The 15,895-nt window shown below is 36.7% G+C and overlaps 1 protein-coding gene across 2 annotated transcripts; it reads left to right on the top strand.

The window, feature by feature from the left end:
* The first annotated feature begins 606 nt into the window (after nt 1-606).
* On the top strand, nt 607-10,292 carry LOC109215633 (putative pentatricopeptide repeat-containing protein At5g37570). Of its 2 annotated transcripts, XM_019379737.1 has the most exons (5): nt 607-738; nt 6,685-8,581; nt 9,192-9,278; nt 9,525-9,659; nt 9,802-10,292. In XM_019379737.1, exons 2-3 carry the CDS (start codon nt 6,914-6,916, stop codon nt 9,195-9,197), a joined length of 1,674 nt encoding a protein of 557 aa, XP_019235282.1. In that variant the 5' UTR covers nt 607-738; nt 6,685-6,913; the 3' UTR covers nt 9,198-9,278; nt 9,525-9,659; nt 9,802-10,292. The 2 variants fall into 2 exon arrangements, with proteins under 2 accessions (XP_019235282.1, XP_019235281.1); XM_019379736.1 differs by having other exon boundaries at nt 9,192-9,659.
* The last annotated feature ends 5,603 nt before the right edge of the window (nt 10,293-15,895 follow it).

Here is a 15,895-nt window from a genome sequence, read left to right on the forward strand (position 1 = left end):
TCCGGCTACGCGCCCGGACTGCGCACGCAAATCGAGACAACTAAAAGTGAGGTTTTCAAGGCCTCGGAAGCACGGAAAAAGAGAGAAATCCGGTGATGACCCTTTGGGTCGTCACAATCCAATCAGAAAAATACCATTTTTTTATTGGCCACACTTCACTTCATTCATTCTTATGATACTCAACTCAAGTAAAATTGAGTGACTTTTTTGTTAAAAAACAATTTAGTCATTTTATAATACTTTAATGAAATTGGCTAATTTTTCTTTATATAAAATAATTCAGTAAATTTGGTACAATAAAATACAAAATAATTAATCATTTATGAAATTAACTCATTTCACTTTGCATATTACTCCCTCTGTCCCAAATTAGTAGTCACTTTAGCTCAAGAAATTTTTTCCAAAATAATTATGGTTGTAAGAATTCAAGACAGAATTTGTTTATTGTTTCAAACTATCACTTAATACTAAAGAAGTAAATTTATCTTATACTTATTATTATTTTTAATGGGCATAAAAGAGCTAAAACGAAAGTTAAAATGTGAACTTTTTGGGTCGAAAAATAATTATAAGAACTTAGGTGGGTAATCTCAAAACTTCAGGAGAATTTTTACGAAACCAGAGGGAGCCAAGCTAGGCTTTGAACTAAAAGAGGATTGAAAGCAAGCAGAGCAGCGGCATCTATTGTCTCCCCGCTGGTCGGTCGGAGAATCACGTCGGCGCGTCGCTCATTGTCTGGTATTTATCTGTATTTTGTGTTGCTACTATTTTGCTCTTTTCCTATTTTTCACTACTTTCTAATTCTTTATATTTGCTTTCTGATTTTAATTATTCTTCTTTTTAATGCATTTGGTCTCTAAATTTCTTTCCTTTGAAAACCCTTTATGGTGATATGTGAAAAAAATAAAACAAAACGGGGTGGGGGTGGGTGGTGGGTGGTGGGTGGTGGGTGGGGTGGGGTGGGGGGTTCTAACTTCTAAGTGGAAGTGAAAATTGTCTATAAGAGTAAAAGATGAACCTCTGCATGATATGAAGTATTGGTATAGCTAAATGCAAATTAGTTTGGTAAAATGTGTTCCATATTACTTGTCTTTTTATAGTTCATATGTGTTTTAATGGTGTAGTTAGCCTAGGCACATATATGTATGCATTATCGTTGATAATGTAATGTAAGGGTGTGGCCTAATGGTCAATAAAGTGAGTAGAGAATCATGAGCTCTCAAGTCCCAGCAGAGGAAAAATACTAGGTCATTTACCTTGTCCAAACAAAAAAGAAAAATGAAATACGAGGCAATTTTTTCTTATCTGGCTCAGTCTTGGTGGACAGAGTTATTCGGTACCTATGTTGATGGAGATAGTAGGTACCCAATGGAATAGTCAAAGTGCATGTAAGTTAACCCGGACAACACCGTTATTAAACGAAAATGCACTGTATCCTCCTCCTACTCATGTCTCTGACTAGGTATTGTATAGATATTGATGTTCACACTACACCATTTTAAGCCTTTTGCCACTTTCAAAAAGTGTGGCCTGAACTATCAAAAGTGTGGCATTTGATCAAAGGCCACACTTTTCAACATTAGGCAACGCTTTTCTAGGGGTGGCCTAAATGAGCGTAACCTTTTCCCTAAGGCCACACTTTTCAAGTGTTGTTTTAGATGCTACGCTTCAAAAGTGTGGCCTATCAAGTACAAAGGCCACGTTTTGTATTACCTCATATGGCAACGTTTTTCAAGCCTAAAACTACACTTTTAAAGTGTGGCCTCTGTTACCTTATAAGCCACACTTTTGAAGCGTGGCTGTTAGAGCAACACTTGTGAAGCGTAGCTTATCTGCCATTTTACAATCAATAGGCCACAGACTCGACAGTCCATATGGCACACTTTTGAAGCGTGCTCTAAGTTATAAACATTTTTTAAAATAATTTGTACAAGCCATTATTTTGTGGTTGATGCTATAATCAAATTTATTTCAAGAATATACATTATTATCCTATGTTAATGATCTAAAGCATTACAGTAGCTCATAAATAACATATTAGCTAAACTTACAACAGACTTCGAAAAAGACATATCATATATAGTATGCGTTCTAATAACACAATGCTTCAAGATGTGCATTAGTAATGAACTCTACAAAAAAAGAATGTGTTCATATAGTATCATGAAGGCATGAATAATAAACATCACAATTGTTCAAAAAGCCTTGATAATTCACTTCATAATTGTGGTCACCATTTCAGTTTGCATCACCCGCATTTTCCTACACAATCAAAATAAAATTAACAATTAAAGAGAATATAAGTATGTAATATCATATTGCAATCTGTAATATGGTTAATATTTAGTATACTACGCTGAATCAACAATATGGCTCCCATCTGGAAATTCAGATGATTAATCCTGTTAGAAAAGAGCTTTAATGCAATATGGTATAAAGTTGCTTGTTAACACCTTGGGTGCTTGAAACACTAACCTATCTTCCTTGTTCAGATAGTGTTAAAATTCTTTGGCGCCTAATCACAAGAAAAAGACTTCTTCAAGAAAAGAAAAAAGTTAAAACAAAAACGAAAGGTAGCACATTGGATGATCAAGCATCCGATCAAATGAAATGAGGGTTGGAAAGAAAAGATAGGAACGATTATATTCCCAAATGTTCTATTAGTCACATTCCCTTGAGATCTTACTGCGGATTTTGCTTGTGTTTAATCTTTTCCACTTAAAAATCATATAGGAGTTTCTGAAAATTTTGCATACTAAGCTTTTTGTATAGGTGCCCCCTGGATAATAATGTATGAACAAGGGAGGGGAAAAGGCAAAACAACTTAAGATCCTAGTCCTCTTAGAAAGGGGAATGGATCGTTTTCCCGATTATTCAGATTTTCACGGAGTTGATACAACCCTTTATTCAAGTACTCTTTCTGCTACTCGAGCCTCGCTAAAGCCTAAACATACCGGTCAAATGAAGAATATATGCTTGTAAAGTTAACACTAATCCACCATTGTGCAAATATTCATAGTTTCAAACCCAAATATATAGTAATACAACTATATGCTACCTTAACATGTTTGCTCCCTAGATACTCAGAGAATAACTTCAAAACAATCAAAATTTACCTTTTCACAAATCAGAACAGAAGTTGACCAGAGAAATGTTGAAGATTGTGGCTTCTCATAGCACGTGCACTACTTGAATCAACCGGAGAAGGTAGGATAGATTCGACACACCTTGCTATATCCTAAATGTTCAGTCCAAGGTTGGTTGCACTAATACATTAACAAGATGCCACAATTGTTCCAGTTCCTGCACTTCTTCCTTCATGTCTTGCATTTCTTCCTTCACAGAAAATAACTGAATCTAAGCAAGAGTTCGTTTCATAACAACAAGTGTAGCAAATATGAATTTTCAGAAAAAAAATTATGATCATTTGGGCAATAATAACATTAATTAAGCAAAGAGTTAATGAAAAACAAAGTTTATGATCATTTGGGCAGTAATAACATTAATTAAGCAATTAAGAGATAATGAATGAAAATAATACTAACGAAGAAATCAAATAATAAACTGAACAAGACTAAAGAAAGGAAAAACATTAGCTTCTAGAAACTTAAAACGGCAGATATATCGTATTCATATGCAATCTCAAGATATAACAGGTACAAGGTAATTTAAGAAGCAACACTTAGAGAACAATCAGTACCTATATGTTTGTGGAAAGAGGCGCCTCCACATATGTGAATAATAAGAACAATCAATATATATATATATATATATATGCCTGGTGAAAAAAGGGGCATCCACATATATGAATAATAAGAACAATCAACATTCATGATATCTATCATCACTCACTACAGTTGATAGTATATTCATATAAGAACAAAAAAGACAATCCTTAACTAATATATATAGTTTATACATTGGAAGGGAACACGAAAAGTATATTCGTAAATGTTGTCAATTATATTTTCACTAAATGAATAATATTTCACTTGAATGAAAGATAATCCTTCAGCAATAATCCTTTTGTTCATCTATTCACCATTCAGAGAAAATCTTATTTAGCAACAACATCGCAAAACTCTACTGAAAAAGAGACTAAATTAAACTTCTAACTGTTTTGACTACACTAATATTAAAGGTGCAAGAGTTATATTTGGATTCAGCCTTAGGCTATAAAAGGATATTCTAATAACATAATTGTAAAAAGGAGATATTTCAACTAAAATAATTAACTTAAAGAATATTGAAATTAGTCAAATCCACGGCTAGCAAGAATTGGATTCACTTATTGTGCAACTGAGCTTCATATTAATTTCTCTAAATAGTTAGAGTAATGTTATAGCTTTGGAAATATACTTAAAAACATTTTTTGGCTAAATATTAAATTAAAATGTATGCGAGAATCGATATCAAAAGAACAAAACATGAATAAGGTCTAAACTTGGTGAATTTAAAAACCACGTTATGTAGCATACCAGATGATGGCCTAGCAAGAGCTCATTGTGACAAGAAAAGGAAAACTACCAAGAACTAAGCTAATAGACCTTTATACAAATCACTTAGTTTAATCACGAAGGTTGTGAAAGTAGCTAGCCGGGTCACGCTCAAGTCATCCCTGTAAATGTAATCACCTGTTGGAGCTTTCATCATTTTGACTTTCTCCTTTCATTTTTGCCACAATAAATGAAGTAAAAATTATTTAAGCAGAATAATTGTCAGAGTTAGGGTTATTCGACAGTGATGGTTATCAATTGTGCCCTTGGAGATATGATAATCTGATGTACTACCCAAATGCTTATTAACTACTGAAAGGAAAACACCAAAAAGGGATGAAATTTAGTATAGTGGTAAAGAGATACAAGCACATACAAAGATCTATTTCAGTATAGTAGAGGGACTTGCTTTGACATATTTCTCCGCGATACCCATTCTTTCCATCAGCTCCTTCGGCGGCTCAATCTTTCCATACCGTAGAAGTCTGCTGCTGTGTGTACGAGTTTTGGGATCTATAAATTACCAAAGGTTTCCACGAAACTAAAACAAGGAATTGAAGAAATTAGAAACACTAATGAAAAATGAAAGGAGATGAAATATGAAAAACTTTTCATAGGCTAGCCTATTGCCTAATTGATGGAGTATTCTTTTTCTTTTGTAACCTAATTGATGGACATTTAGCGGAGGATGAATGGAGAAAGGCAATTTGAAATTGATTTCCCCGGGTACACTTTTCATAATAGGGGGAAAGTTTTGGTGAAAATTTTAAAATTTTATTGAAAAATTTAAGAGCACACTTGCAAAGTATAGTCTCAGCATTAAAAAAATAGAAACGCTTCAAAAGCGTTGTAGTATGAGTGAATAAGTGTTGCCAAAAGTTTTATGATTTGACAACGCTTAAATTGTGTAGTCTTTAAATATAAGAGGCACACTTTTTAAGTGTTTCCTAAATTCCGTGGCCAAAAGCTTTCCACAAAGACCACCCCATGAAAAACGTGCCCATACATGGCTTTGGCAACACTCTTTAAGCGTTGTCTATATTAGTGTGGCCTTAGGCCTAAAATGTTGTAGTGTCAGTGCTATATAGCTTATGGAAAGGGTCATTATGAGGGTCAGAGAACAGGAAATTTCAGCAAACAGATTACAGTTTCGCTCGACTAATGTGCAGTTTGTGTCAGCAAGTGAAACATGAAGTGTTAGTATGGATGAAAATTTTATAAATCTGAATTCGGAGAAGTTTGAGTAGATTATGTGACAAATTGATAGCTGTAGTAGTGTTAACTCGTAAGTTTGGGATCTCTGTCCTGTCTGCCCTGAAAAGAGGAGCCTCGACTCTCCCCTCCTCCCCATCTTTGGCCAAAGCAGCCATTGGACTCACTCTTTGCTGCTAGCTGAAGTCTGTTTGATGTTTGTTTCTTGGTTTATTTTCTACCTAATTTACATTCATAAGATCAATAAGTCGGTTAAATTCTAAATCTTCGCTAAAATTCTTTTTTCCATAGTTGCTTGGTGCGTAAAAGAGAAATAAAAGACACAACACCATTCTTGTCCAACCTTCCACTCTTTTTCTTTTTGGGTATGGTTTTGTTAGATTGTGAAACTTAATTTTTTGTGACATATGGTCCAACTCCTAAAAATCCAAATGTACACCTTCAGGCTAAATCCAGCCTAAATAATATGAATTTGTCAAGAGAGCTTATGAAAGTGCTGTTAACAAGAACCTTAATGGGGCGGGTACCTATATTTTATGATTTCAGGAGATAAGAGAGCCTATGAAAGTGCTGTTAACAAGAACTACACGGGGCGGGTACCTATGTTTTATGATTGAAAGGTTGCCTTTTTTTTTGAGCAAAAGGTAATTGTACATTCATAAAACTCTAGCACGAAGAGAGTGCTAGGACAAACATACTTACAAGATGAATTAATTTTCCTTACATTTTCTATGACATATCTATTTACACCAAATAGATAAAAGATATATACAAGTAAACTTTAGTGAAGATATTGCAGCTCCGATTTAAAGGGTTAGTTTTCGACACCTCTTAGGTTCCGAAGTTGTGGAAGTTTGAGGGCTTTGCCGCACTATACTTTGTTTTCCAGTACTTTAGTCATCTCCATATACACGTGTGTGTCTCACCTTTTATTCTCAGTCACACAGCTGTGATATGCTTTCTGTTTTTTGAACAGGTGAAATTTCATCTATTTACTGGCAACAAAGGATTCCTTCTTTTGTTTTATGAGAATGCATCAAGAATATTATATCGTGGGACACATAACAGACTACTCAGTCCATGCCGTAGAATAATTGGAGTGGAAACAAAAACCAAGTAAGCTCTGCACTCTTAGAGGAGTCTGCCCTCATCTCCAACGAAAAAGAAGCAATGTGGAGGCACTATCACCTGCTAGTTCTGAGGCTATGTCTTTGATTAGCAAATGCTTAACAACTTCTGCTGAACCATCATTTTCACTGTCCATACCGCTTCTGAATCTGTTGAGAGCGTGCAGAACCGTCAAAAACCTTCAGCAAGTCCACACCCACATAATCCAAAAAGGCTACGAGCAAGACCATTTTATCATCAACCAGTTTATATCGCTCTGTAACACTTTTTCCTCCGATATCTCTTATGCGACAAGTGTATTTGAGAGTGTCATTCAGCCCAACGTTTATGTCTGGAATACATTGATTAAAGGGTATAGCAAACATTCGTCCTTTGCTGATTGCTTCCTTATCTTGAAACAAATGAAAAGAAGTATGAATGTGATACCTGATAAGTATACTTTTCCATCGCTGGTCAAATCTTGTTCTAGTGCCTTGGCTTTGAGGGAAGGTCAGGCCGTTCATGGGTTGATAGTTAGATATGGAACTGATGGTGACGTGTTTGTAGGGTCCAGCTTGATTGATCTTTATGGGAAGTGCAATCAGATTGAGTATGCACGTAGAATCTTTGATGAAATGCCTCTAAGGAATGAGGTTACATGGACTGCTATGGTCGTTGGCTATATATATTTTGGTGATTTATCGCAAGCGAAGAAATTATTTGATGAAATGCCCCATAAAAATATAGCCTCGTGGAATGCAATGATTAGTGCATTCGTGAAGTTTGGTGATTTGCTTAGTGCCAGGAAATTGTTTGATAGTATGCCTGGCAAAGATGTGGTATCTTTTACTACTATGATTGATGGTTATGCTAAGGCTGGTGACATGGCATCAGCGAGGTTCCTGTTCGATCAGTCTTTTGACAGAGATATAATATCCTGGTCTGCTTTGATATCTGGGTACGCTCAGAACGGGCAGCCCAATGAAGCTCTCAAAATTTTCCATGAAATGTTGTCAATGAATGTTAGGCCAGATGAGTTTATAATGGTAAGTTTGATGTGTGCGTGTTCCCAGTTAGGTCGCCTGGACCTGGCAAATTGGGTAGAACATTATATGAGCCAGAATTCATTTGATCTTAATCAAGTGCATATAGCTGCAACCCTTGTGGATATGAATGCTAAATGTGGGAATATGGAAAGGGCGACAATGCTGTTTGAGGGGATGCCTAAGCGTGATCTAGTATCATACTGTTCAATGATACAAGGCCTGTCTATTCATGGTTGCGGTTCCCAGGCTGTGGTTTTCTTTGATAGGATGTTGAACGAGGGGCTCGTGCCTGATGATGTTTCCCTTAAGGTAATTCTGACTGCTTGTAGTCGTGCAGAACTTGTTAAGGAGGGTTGCCGCATATTTAATCTAATGATAAACAAATATCCTGTTAAGCCTTCTCCGGATCATTATGCATGCGTAGTAGACCTTCTTGGAAGATCAGGAAAACTTAAAGATGCGTATGAACTTATAAGGTCAATGCCCATTGAACCTCATGCTGGTGCCTGGGGTGCACTTCTTGGGGCTTGTAAGCTACACTGTGACATTGAGGTAGGGAAGAAGGTATCCCATAGACTTTTTGAACTTGAGCCTCAAAATACTGGTAATTACGTACTTTTGTCAGACATCTATGCTGCGGCAAATCGGTGGTTAGATGTTGCGTTGTTGCGTCAGAAAATGAGTGAGAAGGGTCTTAAGAAGATACCTGGTTGCAGTTGGGTATGAAACAATCCTTAACACTTTTTCCTATTATTGTTCATGTCTTCATGTCCTGTTTTACGTGTTTTCCCTTCATTAGAAAATTAGTCTATCTCCTTTTATCTCTTATTGCACATTTTGAGTCATTTAACTATTACATTAGCTGACTTCTTCAAGAGCACTAAAATTTGGAACTGTTTTACTTGTTGCTGATATGAATATAGTTTGAACTAGGAGTGGAGAGATGCTTTTTTTTTACTTATTGAATTACTTTCTTTGATCAGCCTGACATTTTTTCTACTGTGGTTCTCTTTTAACCAGTGCCTTTTATAATAGCATTTCAGCCTTCTTTATCAACTAATAATAACGAGAAAAACTATTCCAGTTCAGGATAGTCACCTTTATTTTTCAGTTGGAATAGTCTATGCATCTCCCAAATACTTTTCTTCTCAGCTTTTACCTATTAAGCGCGAAATTCTTTAATGTTATTTGTTTTGTAATTTGATAGGGAAAGTTTCCCACTTGTGGTATTATAGTGGGTTGTTGTTGTTGTTGTTGTTGTTATTTTGTAATTTGATAGCCAAGTTGAACCTCTTTCTGATTTTTTCTTATTTTACTTTGAGGGAATTAGGTATAATGTGATGGCAATTTGTGGACACTCGTTGAACAAAGAACTACATAAGGAAATCAAAGTGGAAAATCCCTTGTTGCATAAGTGGTGAGTTGAACTAAACCAGTTTCCCATGAGTCAGGCTGCTTACATGACTGAAAATTCAAATTTTTCGCACATGGAATTGGATAGTTTACTATTACAGAGAGGCTTGATCACTTTTATTAGTGGGACAGATAAGCATGTATATGCAGATTGATTTTAATCCAGTATATTGAGAAGAAAATTTTCGTGATACTTGAATTTTGTCTATTGTGCTGAGCATCAGACCATCCACTTCACTATTGGTTTCAGACAGGGTTTAAAGAGGGATATTCCCATTGAAAGCCAACATGCTGAGGAATTGTTGGTCCAGTTAATCAATTTTGTGCAATCAATGTCCAGTTACCGAAGCACTAGTGGAACAGTTTTTGATTTGGCTTATATCAGGTATTAAATGTTTCGTCCTTATCTAAAACGTGGTTAATATCTTTTTTCTCTTTATGACTTCTTTTTTCCATATTTTTTGAGTGGTTATATGTATATCAATATTCGAGTAACTTGTTCATATTTTTTTTTGCTTGTTGTGCAGCTATTTAGAAATTAGAGGATGAAGCTTTACAGTGCAAGAAGCAGAAAAGAAAGGCCTTTAGTTCAAGAATGGATCAACTCATAAACAGCTCCACTGAAAAATCGTGGTTTCTAGATTGACAATTACAATTTGATTGGATTTGAATTTCACTTCTGTCCCGTATAGCAGAAAAGCTAATTACGAGAGTTCAGAGGCAATTTTTATGATTTTCTGGCTTAATATCTGAAGGGGCTATTTTTCACTTGATTGTGCACAGCTGGGATCGGTAGGTCCTTGACGACAAGCTAATCTACATCATTGCTATCTATTGCTCTTTCTTCAGTTCCTAACTGTAAGTTATCTGTGGCTATGCTGTGTATTCTGCAAGAAAATGTTGTATTGTTTTGAATGATTCTATTCTCAGTGGAGATGAAGGAGGATGAATATGATTAGATTGAACTACCATATTAAAAAGAATCCTTTAAATTGTATAAGTATATACTTGGGTTTCATGTGTTGCGAAAAATGGAGAAAAGGTGTTGACAAGTTTATTACTTCTAAATCAAAAAGTGCTGCTGAACCTATAATTACAAAACTGTGTCGAATTTCTTCAAAATTTTACTCCTTTTTGAACTTGAAAAAATTTTGCCGAACTTTTTGGTCTCCCAATTATCCCGTAGCTTCTAAATTTCTCGACATTTATTAATATGCAATAAATATTCCGTACTGTCATTAATGGAGGGTGATCCTAACAATTAACACCCGAGGGATAGGTAGAAGGCCATTTAGAAAATATGATCTGTTATGTTCTTTATATTGTTGTACGAACTGCAAAATGTGATTACGACTTCTGTAAATGCAGTTAAATTAATGAGTTAGATCCCATGGAGAATAGAGAGTCCAACTTTCTCAATTTTTAGAGGTTTAAACTGCATGTATTTATTATCTTGTCCAATTTAAGCCAGCTGACATATTAGATGATCGAAGACGTATCTGTGTCCTGAGATGAAAATCATGATAGCTTTTTAGCACTGGTTGGTGACTGTAAATTTGCCTTCGGGCTGTTAAGACTTGCTTCTAAAGCAATTTGCATCTTCTAAGCCACTTCTCAAGATTTCACTCCTTTCCTCAATACTTTGCTGATATTTCTTTTCTTCAAGCTCAATCATGCCGATGTCGTGCAGTCCTTCCACCCCTAATAATTAGAAAAAAAATACAACATGCATAGTCAAAATGGCGAAATTCTGTAAAAGAGTGCATTAAGAAATTAAGATAGCGCCATTTGTCTTTAAACTTGCGTTATGGGATCAGCTCTTCATTATACATGTCTTTATTTTTCAACAATTCCCTCAACATAAAGAGAACACTAGTCATTTGTGATATCAAGTAATTCAAAATTGGAGTGGAGCTACTAGGATCATCTATAATTGATACATGAAGTTAATGTGCTTTCTTTCTAATATTTGTTCAGTTGGGAGCTCCACATTGTGTTCCTATTGAGTCTTAATTTTATCTATTTAGTTATATTTCAATATTATTTTTCAGCCCACCTATTTATTCTGCATATGATGACAAGCTTAACTATATTGCTTTTCTTGCAATTTGTTATCAATTTTAATTGTGTCCTTTTCTTGCGAGAAACTATGTTAGATAGAGATTTTTCATTAAGATCATGTATTTTTGTTCTCAAGTATAATTTCTTACTCTTTTGTTTCTGATTCCATCTCAAAAAAGTATTTCTCACTTTTCATGAGTGATCAGCAATCCACATCCAACACACTGAAAGTACAGATTTTCTCCACTTCTTTCTCACATCAAGCTTCAAGAAACTTAATGTAGACCTACTCTGGCTGCTGTGTTACTATACAATTTAACATGCCATTCAATCATTCAGCTCTTAAAGTCTTCATAGTATGCAAACTCTTCGAATGAACCAACCACCTGTTTCCAATATAACCTAAGGGAACCAATAACTGTAGAAAATTTCAGTGGTAAAGAACCACACAACTTGATGTGTGAGCACCTATTCTTCATTTTGGTCCATTGCACAAAAGGTCATTCAGATGCTATAGTGAGGTAGGGAAAGATAAATTCTCAATTAATGTTGTCATTTGTTTCTAGTGACTTTGCCATCTTATGTGTACTTATTGCAATCTTGAGTTGATAGTATTTGTGATAACTTCCCTCTTCTCCAACTTTGACTTTGAGTTTGAAGAGTAAATTTTCGCCTTTGTTGTTGAAAAGTCAGGACCTATTGAGAATCTATTTTGGTCCTGCATCTACCTATCTTACGCTTTCTTGGTCTTTTCTACAGATTTTTGGTTGTGAAATAGGATTAATCCAAGAACATTGATATACTGTTATCTCTTCGATGTTCTCATTTTGATGATCTCAATGTACTTCAGATTTTGCTTTCAGCTGAAGATAAAGGAGACATCAATGGTACACTTGTCTTGGTTAATCAGTTCCTCAAATTTTTCAGTTGAGAATTCCTATTTTTTGACGTTTTTAAAATGCCAAAAAATGAGAAATGGTCATGCCAAAGCGATGATTATTGTTCATTAGGTCGTTTTTTATGGCCCTATGAAATTAGGCGATTTGGAGCCGGTCATACGAATTCATATAGATAGCGTGGACTATAGCACATGAAAATTTAGTAATCGTCTTGGATTTCTGGTTTTAGCCCTAAAATGCCACAAAGGAGGAATGATCATGCCGAAGCGATGATTATCGTTCATTAGGTTATTTTAGATGGGCCCGCAAAATTTCAAGCGGTTCGGAACCGGTTGTCCGAATTCATGCAGATAGCATGGATTATAACATACAAATATATGGAATTCGCTTTGAATTCCTGTTTTTGGCCATAAAATGCCAAAAAATAAAAACGACCATGCTGAAGTGATGACCATTGTTATTAGGTCATTTTTTATGAACCCGCAAAATTTTAGGCAATTCGGATTCGGTCGCCCGAAATCATGCAGATAGCGTGGACTGTAGCACACGAAAATATGGAAATCTTCATGAATTTCGTTTTTTTGGTCCTAAAATGCCCATAAACAAGGAATGGTCATGCCAAAGAGATGACAATTGTTCATCAAGGCATTTTTGAAGGGCCCGCTAAATCTTTGGCGATTCGGAGCAAGTCGCCCAAATTGATGGAGATGGCGTGGACTACACGAAAATATGAAAATCATTTCGAATTTTTGTTTTTTGGCCCTAAAATGCCAAAAAGAGGAACGTTCAATTATCTCTAAAGATAGGGTGTCCTAACGCTCAAAAGATATGAAAGATCTCCCTCCAAGCTTGCACGTTTGGATTCAGCACGCTCTTAGAATAGCTGTGGAAATCCGAACGCCTATCCCAACACGGAGAGCGCGCTTGGAAGAAGCGATCTGTTACCGAGTCGTCTTATTGGGAATAACAAGAGCATCTGATAAATTCCACTCTCACCTTACAGAGAAAGAAAAGAAGGGGGTGTCCTAGTCTTTTTGATTTTTACGAATTTCAAAATGGGATAACATGCTCGATAGGGCATGCGTGGATGATTATCATAAGAGATTCCCAACATATCATATGATTCTCGGCCGAAGCGATGACTATTGTTTATTATGTCATTTTTATGCGCCCGCAAAATTTAAGGCGGTTCGGAGCTGGTCGCTCGAATTTATGAAGATGACGTGGATTATAGTGCACGAAAATATGGTAATCGTTGTGGAATCCTGTTAATTGGCGCCAAAACGTCAACAAATTAAGAACGATCATGCCGAAGCGATGACTATTTTTTATTAAGTCATTTTTTATGGGCCCGCAAAATTTTAGGCGATTCAGATTTGGTCACTCAAATTCATTCAGATAGCGTGGACTACAACACACGAAAATTTAAAAATCATCCTAAGTTCCTGTTTTTTGCCCTAAAATGCCAAAAAAGAGGAACGGTCATGCCTAAGCGATGACTATTGTTCATTAGGTTGTTTTTGATGAGCCCGCAAAATATTAGGCGATTCAGAGCCGGTTGCCCGAATTCGTATAGATTGGCATGGACTATAAAACACGAAAATATGGAAATCATCCCGAATTCCTATTTTTTGCCATAAAATGAAAAAAAACAAGTAACGGTCATGCCAAAGCGACGAGCACTGTTCATTAGGTCGTTTTTATGGGCCCGTAAAATTTTAGGCGATTCAGAGCCGGTCGCTGTAACGACCCGACCGGTCGTTTTGAGCTTTTGCACTTTGATCGCCAGTTCTCGGGCATGACTTGCCCCGTGTAATGCACTATGACTGATGTAGATCGTTGGTTTTTGTTTTCAGGAAAAATCGGAATGAATTTGGAAGAACAGTCTCAGTTGAAAGCTTTGAATTTGAAAGGTTTGACCAAGAGTTGACTTAATTGTATAAGAGTTCGGATTGGAATTTTTTATGATTTGGCTAGATCCGTTAGGTGATTTATGACTTAGGAGCGCGATCGGAATGCATTTTGGAAGTTCGTGGAAGGATTTGGCTTGAATTGGCAAGGTTAGTATTTTGGCGAATTCCGGTTGATAGGTGAGATTTTGATCCGAGGGTCGGAATGGAATTTCGAGAGTTGTCGTAGCTTCGTTATGTCATTTGTGATATGTGTGCAAAATTTCAGGTCATTCGGATGTTGTTTGGTCGGGTTTTTGATCAAAAGTGTATTTCGGAAGTTTTTGGAAACTTAGGCTCGAATTCGATGAATTTCGAGTAATTTGATGTTGTTTGAGGTGTTTTAATGATTGGAACAAGTTTGAATGAGGTTTTAGGGCGTTTTGGTGTCTTTGGTTGAGGTCCCGGGGGCCTCGGGTGAGTTTCGGATGGTCAATCAGACCATTTTTGGCATTTTGGAGTTGCAGATTTTCATCTCAACTATTGCAGAAGAAATGGCCTTCGCGATCGCGTGAAGTCCCTCGCAATCGCGTAGAGGGATTTTTCGTTGGCTCAGGTTTGCTCTTCGTGTTCGCAGTGATGGGTTCGCGTTCGCGTAGTTTTGGAGGTGGAAGCTTCGCGATCGCGGTTGTGTGTACGCGTTCGCGTATAAGGATTTGGGGACCCAGTGGATTTGTTCTCCGCGTTCGCATAAGCTGGTCCGCATTCGCGTAAGTTTGGGAAAAAGAGCATCGCGTTCGCGGAGTGAGCATCGCGTTCGCATTGAGTATTTTTTGAAGCCTTGAATTTTTGTGCTTCGCGATCGCGTGGCCTTGGTCGCGATTGCGAAGAAGGATTTGGAGTTGCTAGGCAGAATATTTTTAAGTCACCTTGTCCGCGATTTTGGGACTATTTTCACCCATGGCTGCTCATTTTTGGAGATTTTTGGAGGAGATGAAAGAGGGATTCAAGAGGAATCGACTTGAGGTAAGAATCTTGGTCTTAAAACTTGATTATATTGTGAAATCCACCTAGAAATTCATGGAAACTAAGCCTAAAATTGAAGAACTAGGGCTTGAGAAATTGGACTTTGAAATTGGGATTTGAAGGACCATTTGAGGTCGGAATTGAGAACTTTTGATATGTATGAACTCGTGGGAAGATAAGGAATCTAATGATGTGAAAATTTCTGTGTTTCGAGAAGTGGGCCCGGGGCTCGGGTTTTGGTAATATATAGATTTGTGCCCGTAATTGATTGTTTTCGCTTGGGCTTTGTTCCCTTAGCATATTGTGATGTATTCGCTCTGATTTTGGGTAGATTCGACGCACGTGGAGGCCGATTTGAGGAGCAAAGGCGTCGCGAGCTAGAGATTTCGCCGGTTCGAGGTGAGTAATGATTGTAAATGATATCCTGAGGGTTTGAAACCCCGGATTGCACATCGTAGTGCTATGTTGAGGTGACTTACACGCCGGATAGCGAGCGTGGGGTAGAGCACCGTTGGGGATTGTGACTTGGTCCGTCCCGATTGACGATTTTACCGCGTATTTGACTGAAACTTATTTGTTATCATCATGATTTGGGCTGATTGCCATATTTGGGCTTCGTGCCAATTATTTGAACCCTTCGAGGAGTTTTTATCACTGTTTTCCTTACTGTTTTGACTTATACATGAACTCAGTCCTGTTGATATCTATTGTTTTACAAAGTCAGCCACTCTTACTCAGATTTGAAA

Source organism: Nicotiana attenuata, unplaced genomic scaffold (assembly GCF_001879085.1).
Source record: "Nicotiana attenuata strain UT unplaced genomic scaffold, NIATTr2, whole genome shotgun sequence".
In the NCBI taxonomy this organism is placed as follows: Eukaryota; Viridiplantae; Streptophyta; class Magnoliopsida; order Solanales; family Solanaceae; genus Nicotiana; species Nicotiana attenuata.

Coding starts and splice junctions, on each gene's coding strand:
- LOC109215633 (XM_019379736.1), top strand. CDS start 6,914: ATGTCTTTGATTAGCAAATGCTTAACAACTTCTGCTGAACCATCATTT.